Here is a 16,213-nt window from a genome sequence, read left to right on the forward strand (position 1 = left end):
TTGTGGGTCCCCCACTTGTCAAAGTAAATTCTTAGTTATCAGAGAAATTACTTCATGCATGTACAGGGTAACTCGGCCCCATGCTGGGGGGCAACCAGCTAAATCCCCCCAATAGACTGTGGAAAAGAAAAAAGAGGACACTCTTGCCACTACTGCTCCCACCTGGCCTAGCCTGGGCTCAGGCAGATGTTGCAGTAGCAGCTGCTTGTGCCCATTCCATTTGAGGCTCAGACAGCCAGATTCTGGCCATGGTTCTCATACCTCACACAGGGCAAGGGTACTCGTTGCTTGGCCCCAGGTCAGCAGGGATGTTTGGGGGGGTTCCCAGTGGGGGGTGGCAGTGATTCTGGGGCCACATCCTTGACTTTTATCCAGGGCCCCAGAACCACTAAGACTACCCTGTGCACGTGATGGACTGTAGCCTACCTTAAGAAAGCATCCTTTTAAATAAAACTTCTGGGTTTTAAGGTGCCATAAGACCCCCTTTTGTTTTTGCTGGAACAGATTAACCTTGACCCCACTGGAATTTCTGATTTGGGCATGGTCCAGCTAGAGTGAGATAGAACATAGCAGCCATATTCTGAGACACCACCTCTTCCCATTCTGGTTTTCTCTCTAGTTTCTGGAGCCATTTTCCCCATGTCATAGTGAACTCAGTCCATTGTCCCTTGGGTCTCAAGCAGTGAAACAACAGCTTCTGTTGTGTTCCTCTGTTTCTCTGAGAAGAAGATGGGTTTCTAGTTCATAAGGTGACTCCTTTTGTACCTTGGTGGCTGAGGCCTGGTCCAGCTACAACAAGGAAAATGACAACTGTAATGACAGCCTTTTAATGTTTTCCATCCTCATAGTTGGTGTTATGGTTTGTATTGTCAAATATACTTTTGCATAATAAAAAAAATATATATATATATACTTTTGCATTGTTAAATAAAGGGAGCGGTGGCGCAGGCAGTACAACGCCTGCAGTAACGACGTTAGCGAACAGCCACTATGGCTGTTCAAGACCCATCGTGGCCGGGGTGAGCTCCCGGCCCTAGTCCAAGCTCCCGCCCACCCAGCGGCTCGAAAGCAAAAAGCAAGTAGAGAAATCGGTACCTGCCCTAGGTGGCAGGGGGCACCCTCCTCCTGGCTGCGTGCCAGGAGTGCTGGCGGCGGCAGCAGCAACGGTAACAGCAGTGGCGGCGGAACAGCGACCCAGGGATGCGGCGGCCGAACCGGATGGAGGCGGAGTTGAGGCGATGCGACAGCGAGATGATGCAGCGTGGCAGGAGCCCGAGGGACGGAAGCCAAAGCTGCAGTCAGAAGCGGTCGCGCATCGAAGGAGTCCACCAGGAGCCTGCCGGAGGTAGTCGCCGGTCAGCCTGAGGCACCAAAAGCAGCATCCGAAGCCCGCCTGGGATATCAACAGAAAGAGAGAACGCGCCGCTTGGGTGTCGGTAGGCAGCCCCTCCCCCTCGAATTGTGGCCCTAGGTTAGGATAATAACTACATAGTAGTATGCCTGTAAATCGCTCTGAGACCCCCTGGGGTCAAGGGCGGTATATAAATCGAATTGTAAATGTAAAGTAAAGTAAAGTAAATATACTTGAGGCTAGAATAATATAACATTAGGAGCTGACATGATGCAGCTGCATATGTTAATGCATGACAGCAACAGTAATCCAAAATGACAGTGAAGTCATACAGTCTATTCTATTTGTTATTCTTCTCTCAAATCGTCATTCCAAAACTTTATGTGGATATCCTAATGAGGCTACAAAAATGGGATGTTTACCAAGATCCCATTTCCCCTCTTCCCTTTTAAAAAACTACCTGATGTCGAAGTTAAATAAACATACTTCTTCAGTTCCTGTTACTGATATGCTTTTCCTATTAAAAATGTCATGTGTTTTTTTAGAAATGTCTCTATTTTTCTTTTTTGGTAGATTGAAGAAAGTGCTGTCAACTTATGGAACTGGACTGTGATGAGGAAAATGGGCCCCACTATCAGTGATCTGCAAAGAATTAAGTGTATGTTTGGATTCTCTGACATAAATCAGGATCTTACATAGCAAAAAAGCAAAATGTTTTTGGTTTGGCATTTGTGTAAGTCTTCATACATGTGCACATCTCTCTGCAAGTGAGCAAGTATGATATCCTACTTTGTAATCAGGACTTGTTATTTGCAGTGTATTTGTTTGTATTTTATTTAAAATACTTAATACCCTTTCCTCCTGAAAAGGAGGGATCCAATGCAGCTTTCAAAATATACATATAAAACGACACATGTAAAAATTACAAAAACCCTCTATAGTATCATTCATCATTCCTACCAACAGAAACTGTCCAACATTTCACTTTTCTCTAGAGCAAATTTAACGAAAAGCTCTCTGAAGTCATGTTGCCTTGCAGTGTTTTTCTATAAAGAGAAAAGGTATAAACAATAATTCTCTTGTAATGTCAGTACTGGATAGAAAAGGCAAAATCTTACAAAAGTTAGGGTTCCAAGGTAGCCTCTTGATCCAATGCATTTTTACTTGGGAGGATGCTAGAGAAGAACATGAACATCAAAGTATCTTGTTTCATGGCAGCAGCATATGCCAGATGTAGGTGAGTGTGTTGATATCCTTCTTGTTCAGTGTGCTTGACATCTTTAAGACAGTGAATACTGTATGTTTATACTGCTACACAGATGCTTGTTCTCATAACCTCCACTTGGAGTTACAGGCAAGTGGACAACATTTATCTACATTGTCTTATAGTGCGCCATATTGCCTGCAAACTGATGATGTTTTGTGAAGTAAGCGATCCACCTGAGGAGATGGTGCGGAGGCAAATTTTGGTAATTGATACCCAATCGTGTGTACATTCTTTTTGTAGTTGGGTTCTGCTTTCAAAAATCCTAAAAAGTAGTTCTAAAGTTACAGTAATGATTTTCCTTTTTTCAGTGTTAGATTTCAGTTTATGCCATATATTGAGGAGCAGGTTAAAACAGGGCTTGATTTTGTTCTGCACAAAGAAAAAGATTTCAAGTGTCTAGTCTTTTTAACTGGCAGGGGAAAAACAACTTACCCAGTTGCCTAGACAAATTCAGCTATAAACAGGTGCCAAGGTTTAATAGTAGTAATACTAAACATCTAGAACAGGGATCCCCAACCTTTTTGAGCTTGCAGTCACCTTTCGAATTCTGATACAAGCACAACTACAAAATGGCTGCCACATAGGGTTTCCAGGTCTCTAGCTATTGTGGCTGGTAGCTCTCAACTCCCACTGTCACTCAGTATGCATTGGTGGTGGTGGTGGTGGGGTAATGCAAAAATTCTAGGTAAACCTGGAAGTGATATCATATCATTCTAGGATTCAGCAGAAACTCTATGGTTTTTGCATACACACACCTTAAGTTTAGTCGTGTGTGAAAGATACTTGTGTTTTGATGCAGAACTCGAGTAGCCAAACAGAAGGGGGGGGCGCAAAAGCCTTACCTGGCCCCACCCACTTTCTAAACACACTTGGCAGGCTCCAGGAAAAGTGCTGGCAGGTGCCTTATTGCCTATGGTAACACATTGGGGACCCCAATCTAGAATAATTTGTCAGGTTATATGAAAGATGTTTCCATTGAGATATTTAGATTATGAGTCAGACTAGTTGTTGTAAAGACCCACTGATTTTGTTATTCTGTTGCTTATATTTACTACTTTAGTACCTGACCTGGATAGTCCAGGCTAGCCTGATCTCGTCAGAAGCTAAGCAGGGTTGGCCCTGGCTAGTATTTGCAAGGGTGACCTCCAAGGAATACCAGGGGCATGATGCAGAGGCAGACAATGACAAACCACATCTGAAATGTCTCTTGCCTTAAAAACCCCAAAAGTCTAGCTCACCACCTAGTGATGCATAATGCTAAAAGAGCAAGAACTTCTGCCTGCTAGACAATCTTAGGATCTCCTGGCTATACTAAACACACTGCCATATGATAATTATCATTATTACTAGTTTAGTAGGATTACACAACAGTCAGTGTCCATGTTATTTATAATCCCACATATTTCTTTTATGTTCTAGATGGCCATGAAGACCGGAAAGGGGTGGGTAGATGTAGGAAACCTTACCCTTGCTAATGAATTTCTTGAGATTGCCATGAATGTAAGTTTGTGAAGTCTTGTGAAAGTATGTATTGCAGTAAATAATGTGAGCGATGTTGCTGTTTGTTAGACTATGATATGTTTTGTTTTGTAGAGTCTGGAGAAGTTGTACGCTCAGCTAACCAAAAGAAGCACCAGTGAAGCAGATACTCATATACACAAAGCTGATGTCGAAAAAGATGTATTCAGAGTTCTCTCTTATCAGGCTGAATCTGTATGTTGGTGGGAAAATACAGCTGTAGTAATATTATAATAATATAGGTGCCCATGTAACCTCAGCTTGTGGGTTCTGTGGGGCAGAACTTGGAATCAATCTTGCAATAATTTAAAAGAAATAAAACGTTTTTACTTTTCACTCAACATAATGTAACGAAAATATAGATCTTAGTAACACAATAGAACAGTGAACTTTTAAAGTCCAAACAATTAACTTTTCCCTCCTTCACAGCTTGTCACCCCCAAAGTCCATCTCTTTCCTCTTGTTGGTGGCCCAAGAAGTCTCCAGCTGAACACTCTGTGCACCGGCTTCCAAGTTGAAGTTCCAAATGAACTCCCCATTAGATAACACAGCCCTGAAACAATGATTCTAAAATTTACACTTTAGAACAAAAGTCTCTCTCCCTTCCTAGTGTCCATCCATAAATCATAGTTACCTTAAACAAGATGTTAAGAGCCTATAAATTCAAGCTCCCCAGCAGGGCAGTCTTGCTTCCCCTCCTCTGCTTTCCACAGTCTGCACCCTTCTGCATCTAGAGGGTCCACCCCTTTCTAGCTTATTCCATTCCTAGCTAGGGGTCACACACAGGCCCCTAGCTACAGTGGGGCATCTCAGAGCCAGGCCCCTGACTTACTGCTCAGGCCTCCTGACTTCCCATCCAGCCGGTTTATTTTATTTTCCATGTGCGCCACAGCCGCACCAAGCTGAGTCGTCACCCTGACTTGTCTGCCAGCAGTGTACCTCTGGCTGGCTGCGAGCAAGACACGCCACAGGGCACGTCTGTTCCCCACTCCAACCTTCTCTCATCACTTTTAAAAACTTTTACTCTCTCATCGCTCCTGACACAGTGCCCCCCGACTTATTTAAATGCCCCCTGAAGTAAAAAAATCCTGGCTACGACCCTGGTTACACACAGTTAATCTTTCTGTTGTTCTGATTATGTTGTTCCTAGTTCATGACCTTCCAATATTTTTCATTCATTGACTTGTTTCCCAGCCTCAGCTGTTTCCAAATGTGTAATTTGCCCCAGTTCAATGCTGTTAGAAAGTGGGTTTTTCCTCCTGCTTTCCCCTTCACACAGTATGACAGTGCTTCCGTGCACCACACACATTTTCCTTAACTTTTCTGTGATCTTTCCCAAATCTGCTTTGCTGCAATGTTTTAGGAAAGACTGAAGCAAAGCTGGGCTGGTGGCTGTGTCAGTAGGAAAGTCTGGATTTCCCCAGTCCTACCCTCACAACAGCCCGTCCAGGACATACAAATTTTGTAAATTAAAAAATTAACAGTTTCCTCTGTCCCAGTCACCATGGCAGTCCCATGCCACCAAGGGGCTTTGACGGTTTTATTTGATCAACAATTGCCACATCAATGTATTGGTATATCAGTATGTCAGTTACTGGTTTAAAAAGAAAACCTTGGGGGAAAGCCTCCCTTGTAGTGTGGGAGGGGAATGACTGGCATGGGTTCTGGGACTGGGAAAATATGGTGAAAGCTGCCATCTGGAAGCCCTGCACTATGCTGCATCATTAACACCTGGGGCTTCCATAGGAAAATGTTGCCATATGAAAAAGGCTCTCATTTTTTGAACTTGTTTCTAATACAAATCTAGTTTGCTAGAATTTATAAATTTTAATTTAAAAGTGTCCTAGGAGCTCACTGGTGTGTTCTATTGCTTTCTCAGGCAGTGGCTGAAGGAGATTTTCAGAAAGCAGTCACATGTGTGCAGCGCTGCAAGGACATTCTGATGAGGCTGCCCAAAGAGGTTATTGACTGAGAGATTGTCCTGTTAATGGGGAACTGAAGTGCACTTTGCACTGTTCCACTGCAGTAAAATTATGGAACCTGCTACCTTTCTGTACCATTTCTAATGTTTTTAATATAGCAAAATGGAAACTACTTATTTTTTATCTTAGAGCTGTTACCTGTCCCTCCTGTGCTATAACTTTGGAGTGGAAACTTACGAATTGAAGGGATATGAACAGAGTTCGTTTTGGCTCAGGTAATGTCATAGAGAAAACAGCATAATTGATGGATACTTTTCATGGCCCCTTGTAGAGAAAATGCACAGTCCTGTCAGATATATATGAGAGGCTATTTGAGATCAAAACATGCACTTGTCTGAATTGAGTGAATTAGCACCATCTAGTGGCTTAAAGTTTCCACTGGCTGTACAAGGACTAGTATAGTTAGGGTGTGCATTCGGAGGGAGGGAGCAGCTACAGGGATGTGGGTTGCTAAGAAGCAACAATAGGAAATATTTAATGCCCCCTCCCCCAGGCAACCATGACATTTTTAATCACTTTAAAATGGCAGTGATGTTTGCAAGGGGCTTGGACTAGATTACCCTGGAGGTCCCTTCCAACTCTATGATTCTATGATTCTATATTTCTTTCTGGGACAAGGAGGGGCAGACTATCCACCTTATTGCAATTTTTTCCTGTGCTGAATGCTAGAGTTTAAGCAGCAGCCATTGTTGCTTACCTGGAAGCAAATCTGTTAATAGAAGCTCCATTTTGCCTGACAAAAAGGCAGGCTGGGAAAGAAAGCCAATTTCAAGTTTTCTTGAAAAATGTGGGTGCTTACACATGAAATGATGTGCCCTAGATTGCCATTTCAAGTGGGGACTGGGGGGGATGCTTCTGGAATGATGCAAATGGCAGAGTGAGGCCCATACAACCATGGCCAGGGAGGAGAGAATGAGTGCTCAGTGCTTCTCTGAGTGATTTTTAAATTAAACCTCATTCTCTTCACAGGCTTGACACGGCTTATCCATGACATAATTTGTTTGTTATGGGATGCTATGTGCTATGACAAATTTAATACTGTGAAGGAACTCCTGATATAGTTATTGTTATGCAGCAGAGTATCCTTTGTGAATATAGTCTTAGACTAGCTAGGCTGCCTTGCTTAATTGGCTCTTGTCCTCTGCCCATGAATAATTAGCCAATCTTCTGCTGGTTTTCCCTCTTTCACAGCCAGAGCTATGAAATTGGGAAGATGGATAAAACATATTCACCTGGACAAGAAATGCTGGTAGGGAAGGAAGTGTTGTAAATACTTTATAATTTCACCAAGGATTCCCTTTCCCTTCAGAGTTAGAAATTTGGTCCATTCACATGAGCCCTTTACATTTAAATATTAATTTCTTTTAATTTGTAGGCCAGAGTGCTGCGGTTACTAGCTACTGTCTATTTGGAGTGGGACTATAAAGAGTATCAAGACAAAGCTATCAGGGCTATCACCATGGCTAATGAGGTGATGTAGCTTATAGTTCTTTGCAAGTCATAATTTTACTGATTTGCTTTTGCTCTAATTACATGGGCTAAATTCATTCCTACTAAGGATGTTGCAGTCAGTTGAGCTCAACTGAGAACGGTATCTATCCCAAAGCCCGTGTGGAGTGACTGAATTATACCATTAGGCATCTCAGTCTGAAAGAGAATTTTGTTCCAGTGTCATTTTAAATTCAGGCTGCAGACACAAACTCTGGAAGAAAACTCTGGAAGAATGATGTTTGGTGAAATCACTAAATGTGCATACACTGCAGACAGACATACAAGAACTCAGTAGTTTTGTGTACTACAAATAACCTCAGTAACACACAAGTTAGTGGCTCTAACATAGACTGACACTACAACTAGATTAACAGACTGACACTACAACTAACATTAAAGCAAATTGGTAAAACTCATATACCAGCTAAATAGCAACATTTTCTCAAAACGTTGATCAAAATACTAGATCAAACACTGTCTCACACAGTAGTAATGCTAATACCAAAGTACTTGAAAGAATCTAAAACACTCAATTTCAAAGAGATCAGAATTCTGTCAGGCAAAGAATTGAGGGGAATGAATGCCGCTTATGTAGAATCAAGAAAGCCCTCCCTTCCTCACTAATGATTTGTGGAAACACTGTGGAAAGAAATACCTTTTTGGAAAAAATCTTCTGTTGCAAGATCCGTTTGAATGCCTCTGCTCGGCCAAATCTGAATTCTGCTTTAACAATCTAAATTAGGCAGCCAGGTGCCAGAATAACAAATATTAATGAATGTTGTTTGTTTTGTTATAATAAGAACACTAACAAATCGAACTTCCTCATTTCACACTGGTTTGTTCCTAATAAGAGTCATTTGACTGAGAATTCTGTTATATTGGACCAACACAACTGCCTTTCATGGGAATATAGTGAATATTGATTTGGCATAAGGCATCTTTCTTTGCATAAGTGCATTATTGCCAGATATGCAAGAACTCTCATTCATATATGAGACTTAGGAGCTTCCATACAATCTACAAGGGCTTTCGCTCTTATTGTACAAATATACAAAAACTGAGAACCAGTGTGGTGTAGTGGTTAAAAGTGTTGGCCTAGTATCTAGAAAACCCCAGGTTCAAATCCTCTCTTGTGCCATGGAAGCTTGCTGGGTGACCTTGGGCCAATCACACTCTCTCAGCCCAACCTACTTCACAGGGTTGTTGTGAGGATAAAATGGAGGAGAGAAGGAGAATGTAAGTTGCTTTAGGTCCCCACTGGGGAGAAAGCTGGGCTATAAATGAATAAAATAAATTTTAATAATCAGGATTGCTCAGTGGGACACTATCTTTGAGCAGCACAGTAGCAGGTTTAAGTAGTGAATGTGAAAATGTGCTGGAGGATAGTTTTGTTTGTCTGTCCCAACTGGGGCAAAGGAGAGTTCTTTTTTTACAACCCTTCATTTCATTAGCAATAGTAGTGTGGCAGAGGGGCTTCCTTGCTTTTCCCTTCCTTCTGAATTTGTCTGCCTGAAGTGTGGATGATGCTAGTGAGGGATATGGAGTGGAAAAGGCTGAGAGATTTTTTTTTCTTACAAAAGAAATGGTGAGAAGGCAGCAGAGAATGGGAGAACCCTGTAGCCTTGGAAATTATGTAACATGCTCTGTTGGACTGCCTTTGAAGACAACCTAGAAACCGCACCTGCACTGATCCAAATTGGTGGTATGCAAAGCTCACAAAGGGATTTTCATGCCTCCCTCCCAGGCACGTGCGGGAACCCCCCCAAGGAGGCAGGGCACAGACATCCCGCCAGTTCTCTTCTGACTGCCACACTGTTAACAGCTTGTTTTCTGCCGGTCGGTGAAGAAGCGTTACTTTTCCTCCCACAAGGGATTGCTCAAATAGTTTTTTTCCTTTTGCTACGTTTCTTTTATTCCTTACTTAACCAAAAACAAAAAACTTTTTCTGAGGGTTGCCGCTCCTCAGGTGACTCTTTGCCTTTCCCCCCACCCCCCTTCTCTCACTCTGAGGTAAAATGTACTTCACCTCATCTGAGAGCCCTCTTTTTCTTTTGGTGCCATTTTATTCGTTTATGGCCGAAAAGTGGGCATGTCTTAAATTGTGTGTTGGCTGTGGCAGCAAACTTGCCCCCCCCCCCCCCCCCGCCCAACACGCCCCCTCTGCATTCTCTGCCTGGGAGAAACTCATCGCCCAGACGCTTGCCGCCGTTGCTCGAAGTTCTCGAATCAGACCCGCAAAAACAGAGCTGTGAGGCTTTGAGTGACACTTTGGGAGTCCGCACTGACGCCCTTGCCTGCCGGAGAGATGTCTGCTGAGACAATACTCCTGTCGACATCGGGAGGTACACAGGCATCGAACCCCCTTCACCGTGCAAAGTCGGCATCGAACGGGGGACCATCTTCTAAGCGTTCGGTGTCGAACGAGGCCTCTTCCGCCTCTATGCTGGCCAAAAAGAAGGAGAAGGAGAAGCACGAGAAAGCTAAGTCTTCTCTTACTGGCACTGTGCGTAAGTCTTAGAGTCTGAGCGGTGAGAAAGTGCAAAAGGGCTCTGCATTGACCCCTCTTCAGTGGTCGCAACCTGACATCAAGAACTCTTCCGTGCCGGAGCTGCCTACGATTGAGGTATTGGACTCACCCATTCGGCAACTGAACCCCCCGGTATCGGAGGTCTCCGTTGACACCGGATCAATCTCGGCCTCACTGTGGGAAGTTGAGGAGGTTGTCCCACATAGATCTCAGATCGCTCTCCTTCGGCTGTTTCTTGGGCAAGCGATTGATCTCGACTGGACTCTTGATATCATCGATCCAGGTCCCCCAGATGCGAGGGACATCGATATTGATCTGAGGAGTGTCCTGAGTACCGTCATTCCAGACCCATGCTCTCATACTCACCCAGATGGGAATTGAGACCGCATTCCCCGACCTACTTCGACCCACCTGTACCGTGGGACCGTCGGCAGCACATGCCTTATTGGTTCACCTTGTATCCGATGTTGGCATCGATGCCATGGTTGACGTCTAGGCCACAGTCGGACTGGGACCGTGGGTCACATCGTTCATGCTCTCCCCAACGTAAACCTAAGCCTTCTGCATCTCTCTCCAAAGCTCCAGAAGAACCTCATCACCTGCCCTCTCCTCTCCGTACTGCCCCTACCTTACCACCGAAGGTTGATCCGATACCGGATACCCCTGCGGCACCAGTATCACCTTCCAGATCCTCCGTCTATGATTCCGGCACCGATGATTCGGAACGCCCTGAGTCACCTGAGGATCCTTCACCAAAGCCTACAGTGTCAGACAATCTACCGATCTCTCCTTTGGAGGATCTTTCTTCGTACAGAGATTTGGTCAAGAGAATGGCACACTCCCTGGGACTGTTGATAGTCCAACCCCAACCTTTGGTGTCGGACGCTGTCTTTGACGTCGTACAGATCAATACCTACATGTCGATCGCCCTCCCAATGTCAACCATCCTTCAGGTGGCGAGGCTCCATGGGATAAGCCATCTTCTGCTCCAGTGTCTTCCAGACGTCTGGATCATATGTATCGGGCCCAAGAGACGGAGGCTGAATTCCTCCATATCCACCCTAAACCCAACTCCATGGTCGTGTCATCTGCCTCAAAGAGTAAACGTACCCTTGCTACTCCCTCTGATAAGGAGAGCAAGAAGTTAGATTCCATTGGCCATCGTTTCTACTCAGCTGGAGCTCTCGGAATTAAGACATCTAATTATATTGCTTGTATGGGCCGTTACCAGTACTCGCTCTGAGAGCGCTTTACCGACCTTTTGACCTCGGTGTCTGAGGACAAATGTCAGGAAGCCAGGAAGCTGCAAAAGGAAGGCTTGCTGCTTTCTAAACAAATCATCAATTCTTCCAAACATGCTTTGGACAAGTTTTCCAAAACAATGTCTTCCACAGTTGCCCTCCGGAGGCATTCCTGGCTTATAACCACCTCGCTCCCTGCTGACACCAGGGCGTAAATAGAGAACATACCATTCGATGGCCAAGGTCTCTTTCATGCGTCCACTGATTCGACACTCCAGGACATGGATAAGAGCATTAAGGCCTCGAGGTTGCTGGGGGTTTCTGCCCCCTCTAAGTCTTTTCGGCCTCTCTCTTGGTCTCGTTATGGCACCAGGTGTCAATACGCTAAACCGTCACCGGACGAAGGCTACAGACCACATCGGTCTCCATCTGCGAACAGGCAGCAGTACCTGACCAGGCAAAGATACGGCTCTGGACAGAAACTTGTCAGAGCTAAACAACCTAAACCCAGCAAGCAGGGCCTTTGACTTCCGCCTAACTCTTCCGATCCTATATACAGTACCGGAAATTCAAAATGACATCCCTACCAGTAATTTTGCATCTCCTGTCCCGAGGTTGCTGGATGGCCACCTTCAACCTCGAGGATGCCTATTTCCATTTAACTATCCACCCCTCCCATCAAAAATACCTCTGATCAGGGGTCTTTTCGTAGAAAAAGAGCTGCAGGAGCTCATTAGCATATGGTATGCTAATGAGCTACTAGGCTATTAACATAATAGCTCATTAGCATATGCAAGACCCCCTGACATCACCGGAAGTGATGTCAGAAGGGGAAGCAAGGGGGGGGGAAGGCATCTTCAAAAGCCTACCCTTCCCTAGCCAGCCGGGGGGGGGAGAAAGAAGGGGTTTAAAGTTTAAACCCCTTCTCACTAGAGTTGAGCTGCAGAAGGAGGAAAGAAGGAAGGAAAGAGAGAGAGAAAGAGTAGAGAGAAGGAACGAAAGAGAGAAAGAAAAGGAGAGAAAGAAAAGAAAAGGGGAAGGAAAGAAGGGAAAGAAAGAGGGCAAAGAGATGGGGGGAGGGGGGAGGCTCTCCCACCCACCCCCACTCAAGCCTCTGCCACCCTCCACGGATCCCTCACTAACCCCTGGAGGTGGCCGAGGGGCCTCTTCTGACTTCCTCTGGGCCGCAGCGCTCCGACGCTGGCCCAGGGAAGCGGCGGCAGGGGCTCTCCCGGCCTCCTCTGGGCTGCATCGCTCCAGCACTGGCCCAGGGAGGTGGGGGGGGCTCTCCTGGCCTCCTCTGGGCCGCAGCGCTCTGGCGCGGGCCCTGGAAAAGCAGCAACGAGCCTCCTTGTGCCTCCCTGGGGCCGCAGCGCTTCAGCGCAGGCCCCAGAACGCCGGCGCTCCAGCGCGCTCCTGCCCCAAAAGACCCTTGCCTCTGGTTTGCAATAGGAGGCAACCACTACCAATACAGGAGTCCACTGTTTGGCCTCAGCACGGCCCCATGGGTCTTCACAAAGACGATAGTGGTCGTTGTGGCACATCTCCGCCTCTGTGGCCTGATAGTGTTCTTGTATCTAGACGACTAGCTTCTGGTCACACCTTCCAGGGACCTTCTGGTGCAACATATATCCCAGGCCTCAATGTTCTTCGTTGCCTCTGTCTCCAGGTCAACCATAAAAAGTCATAGCTCGTTCCTTCTCAGAGTGCAGTTCATAGGGGCGATACTCGACTCCAGAGAAGGCAGGACAGGGCCCAAACCCTGACCACTCTTGCAGAACAAGTTCGACTCCAGGACACAGTGTCTGCTTTCCAGATTCAACACCTTCTGGGCCTGATGGCAGCTACAACTGCTGTCCTTTGCTTTGCAAGGCTGCAAATGCGTCCACCCCAGCTTTGGTTCATACGGCACTTCAAGACCCTACGGATGTCCCAATCGGTTCGTCTCTCTCTGCCACAGGAGGCACGCGACCCCCTCCCCTGGTGGACACAGTCAGACAACCTGACGGAAGGTGTCCCTTTCTATCCCCTCACTCCTGGTCTCACCCTCACAACCAACGCCTCGCTGTGGGGCTGGGGAGCTTACCTCAACGGCCTCTCTGTAGGTCACAATTGGGATGCCTTGGCCTCGAGAAAACTCATAAATTTTCTGGAACTTTTGGCAATCAGACTGGCCATCCAATGTTTCCAGCCCCTTCCTACGGGGAAATGCGTGTCTGTGTTGACTGACAATATAACGGCCCTCTCTTACATCAACAGACAGGATGGAACGGTCTCCTGCAGTCTCTGCCTCCTGGCTCTAGATCTTTGGGCCTGGTGCATACCTCTGCACATTTTTTGCATTGCCTCTCACATCGCTGGCAAGGCCAATGTGCATGCGGACCTGCTCAGCTTGGGTCTCTCTCAGCATCACGACTGGGAGCTGAACTGGACCTACCTACGTCCCGTGTTTCAAAAATGGGGTATGCCTCACATCGACTTCTTCGCCACCAGGTGCAATTCGAAGTGCAACCTGTTTTAGATAGAAAGGAGCGCAAGATCCCAAGGCCTTGGGGGATGGGCTCCTTTACCCGTGGGACAATGGCTTCCTATACATGTTCCCCCCTCTGCCGCTGCTGCTGAGGATGGTTGAAAGGCTCATGAGGGTACGCACAAGATGCATCCTGATCGCCCCCTGGTGGCCGAGGCAACCTTGGTTCGCCAACCTTCTCTCACTGGCCAAGGCTCACCATCCTCTCCCACGAGTGCTGGATTTGCTCCTTGCGGAGGGAGGAGCTCTGCTGTTCCATGAGGTCCACAAGCTCATCCTATCTCGTGAACACTTAACATTCTTGGATAGAATCACCACTGTGCTACTCAATGCCAGGAAAGATTCTACGTGACATTCCTACAGTGGGAAGTGGTCTCGTTTCTTGGCCTCCTTACAGCCCTCGGACATACCCACGGCTTCTGTCACGCTTGACCAGATCTTAGAATTTCTGCTTTCGCTGGCAGAGAAGGGCCTCTCGCACTCCTCAATCAGGGTGTATTTGTCAGCCATTTCTGCCTACCATCCGGGCTTCGAAGGTTTTTCCGTCTTTTCTCACCCGGTCTCAAAGAGACTTCTTAAAGGTCTCCTCCATGTGTATCTACCGATCCGTTCACTGGTACCCTTGTGGGACTTGCCGCTGGTGCTGTGCCATCTGATAGGACAGCCCTTTGAGCTTATGGCAACTTGCGAGCTAAAACATGCAGCATGGAAAACTGCCTTTCTCGTCACCATGACCTCAGCCAGGAGGGTGGGCGAACTCGTGGCCCTTCATCATGACCCATCCTTCCTTGTTTTCCTACTGAATGGTGTGAGACTAGTACCGGACTTCTCTTTCCTTCCAAAAGTGATCTCTGAGTTCCACCTCAGCTCTGTCTTCTTACCAAACTTCTTTCCTAACCCGAAAGATGAACAGCAATGTCTCCTCCATGCACTAAATGTCAAGAGAGCGCTGCTTTTTTACCTTTACAGGACATGCTCGAGTAGGAGGGACAATCACTTATTTGTCTCTTACTCCAGTCACTCCACAGGGCTAAAGATCTCAGCACAACGTCTCTCCAAATGGATTGTTGAGACTATTAAACTGTGCTACCAGTTGGTCAAGCGCCCGTTGCCCTTGCCTGTGCGAGCGCATTCCACAAGATCCATGGCTACATCTACAGCCTTCTCGAAGGTGCTTCCCTGTCGGCGATTTGTGGGGCTGCGACATGGTCTACGAACACTTTCATCAAGCACTACGCTGTTGATGTTCGTGAACACCACAGAGTGGACCTTGGTCGTCTAGTTCTTTTGTCGGCAGAGCATTGAATTTGCGACAGCTCCCACCCCCAGGTGAGCTACTGCTTTTCAATCTCCCATGGGTGTGATGCACAGTGATCACGAAGAAGATAAACAGGTTGCTTACCTGTAACTGGTGATCTCCAAGTGGTCATCTGTGCACTCACACCACCCACCCGTCCTTCCCCACTGCTGTTGCTTCAGTACTTCTCTCTGAGTATTGACATGACAGTGGTCAGAAGGAACTTGTGGGATGTCCGCGCCCCGCCTCCTTGGATATACACAGTGGGGTTCCCGCACATGCCTGGGAGGGAGGCGCGAAAATCCCTTTGTGAGCTTTGCATACCACTGATTCAGATCAGCACAGGCGCATAATCCCATGGGTGTGACTGCACAGATGACCACTCGAAGATCACCAGTTACAGGTAAGCAACCTGTTTTTGTTCAGAATATGGCAGCCTCATTACTGTCAAAGGCCAGCCCATTTCCTTTCAAAAGTGACTCATATCTTGTTGAATGAGTTCCTTGAGGAGGTGAGGGGAATCCCTGCAATTAGAAGGTTTTAGGAATAGCTGTACAGCTGTTTTATTTGCAAGGACTTTTAATGGGATTTAAGCTGCAAGCACTTTCTTGGAGAGGAGATTTAATTGGCTTTTATTGTATTTTGTATGTTTTAATTTTGGAATTGTAAGCTGCCTTGGATCACAAGGGAAAGGCGGGGTATAAATATCCATTTGGAATTATCTTATTAGTGAGCCCAGGCATATTTATTTATTTAAGGGATGCAAAACTGGATGACTGTCTCATTTAGGACTTTGTTATGGATGTTTTAAATTAAAATTAGAAGACATTTTGGGATACATATTATGGTAGGCACTGGTGACAGGTTCCTGACATTTCTTTAGATTTATGAATAGGCTGAGCTGTGACAGCAGCCAGTTAAAAATAACCTGAATCCAGCAAAAATAGTTTGGCTGTCAAAATAATGTCTTGATTTCTTGATTTACAGGAGAATTTGCATCCCGCCGGGT

General features: G+C 46.2%; 1 protein-coding gene across 1 annotated transcript in view; it reads left to right on the plus strand.

Annotated features, from left to right (window-relative positions):
* The first annotated feature begins 1,200 nt into the window (after positions 1-1,200).
* The window catches only part of TEX11 (testis expressed 11), an 86,669-nt gene continuing 71,656 nt past the window's right edge, over positions 1,201-16,213 (plus strand). The window contains exons 1-10 of the mRNA XM_015408925.1: positions 1,201-1,338; positions 1,925-2,009; positions 2,741-2,820; positions 4,038-4,118; positions 4,212-4,331; positions 6,016-6,096; positions 6,248-6,333; positions 7,310-7,367; positions 7,494-7,589; positions 16,192-16,211. Coding sequence (XP_015264411.1) covers positions 1,201-1,338; positions 1,925-2,009; positions 2,741-2,820; positions 4,038-4,118; positions 4,212-4,331; positions 6,016-6,096; positions 6,248-6,333; positions 7,310-7,367; positions 7,494-7,589; positions 16,192-16,211 — 845 coding nt within the window. The remainder of the gene's footprint in view (positions 1,339-1,924; positions 2,010-2,740; positions 2,821-4,037; positions 4,119-4,211; positions 4,332-6,015; positions 6,097-6,247; positions 6,334-7,309; positions 7,368-7,493; positions 7,590-16,191; positions 16,212-16,213) is intronic.

Source organism: Gekko japonicus, unplaced genomic scaffold (assembly GCF_001447785.1).
Source record: "Gekko japonicus isolate JY-2015 unplaced genomic scaffold, Gekko_japonicus_V1.1 scaffold19, whole genome shotgun sequence".
NCBI lineage: Eukaryota > Metazoa > Chordata > Lepidosauria > Squamata > Gekkonidae > Gekko > Gekko japonicus.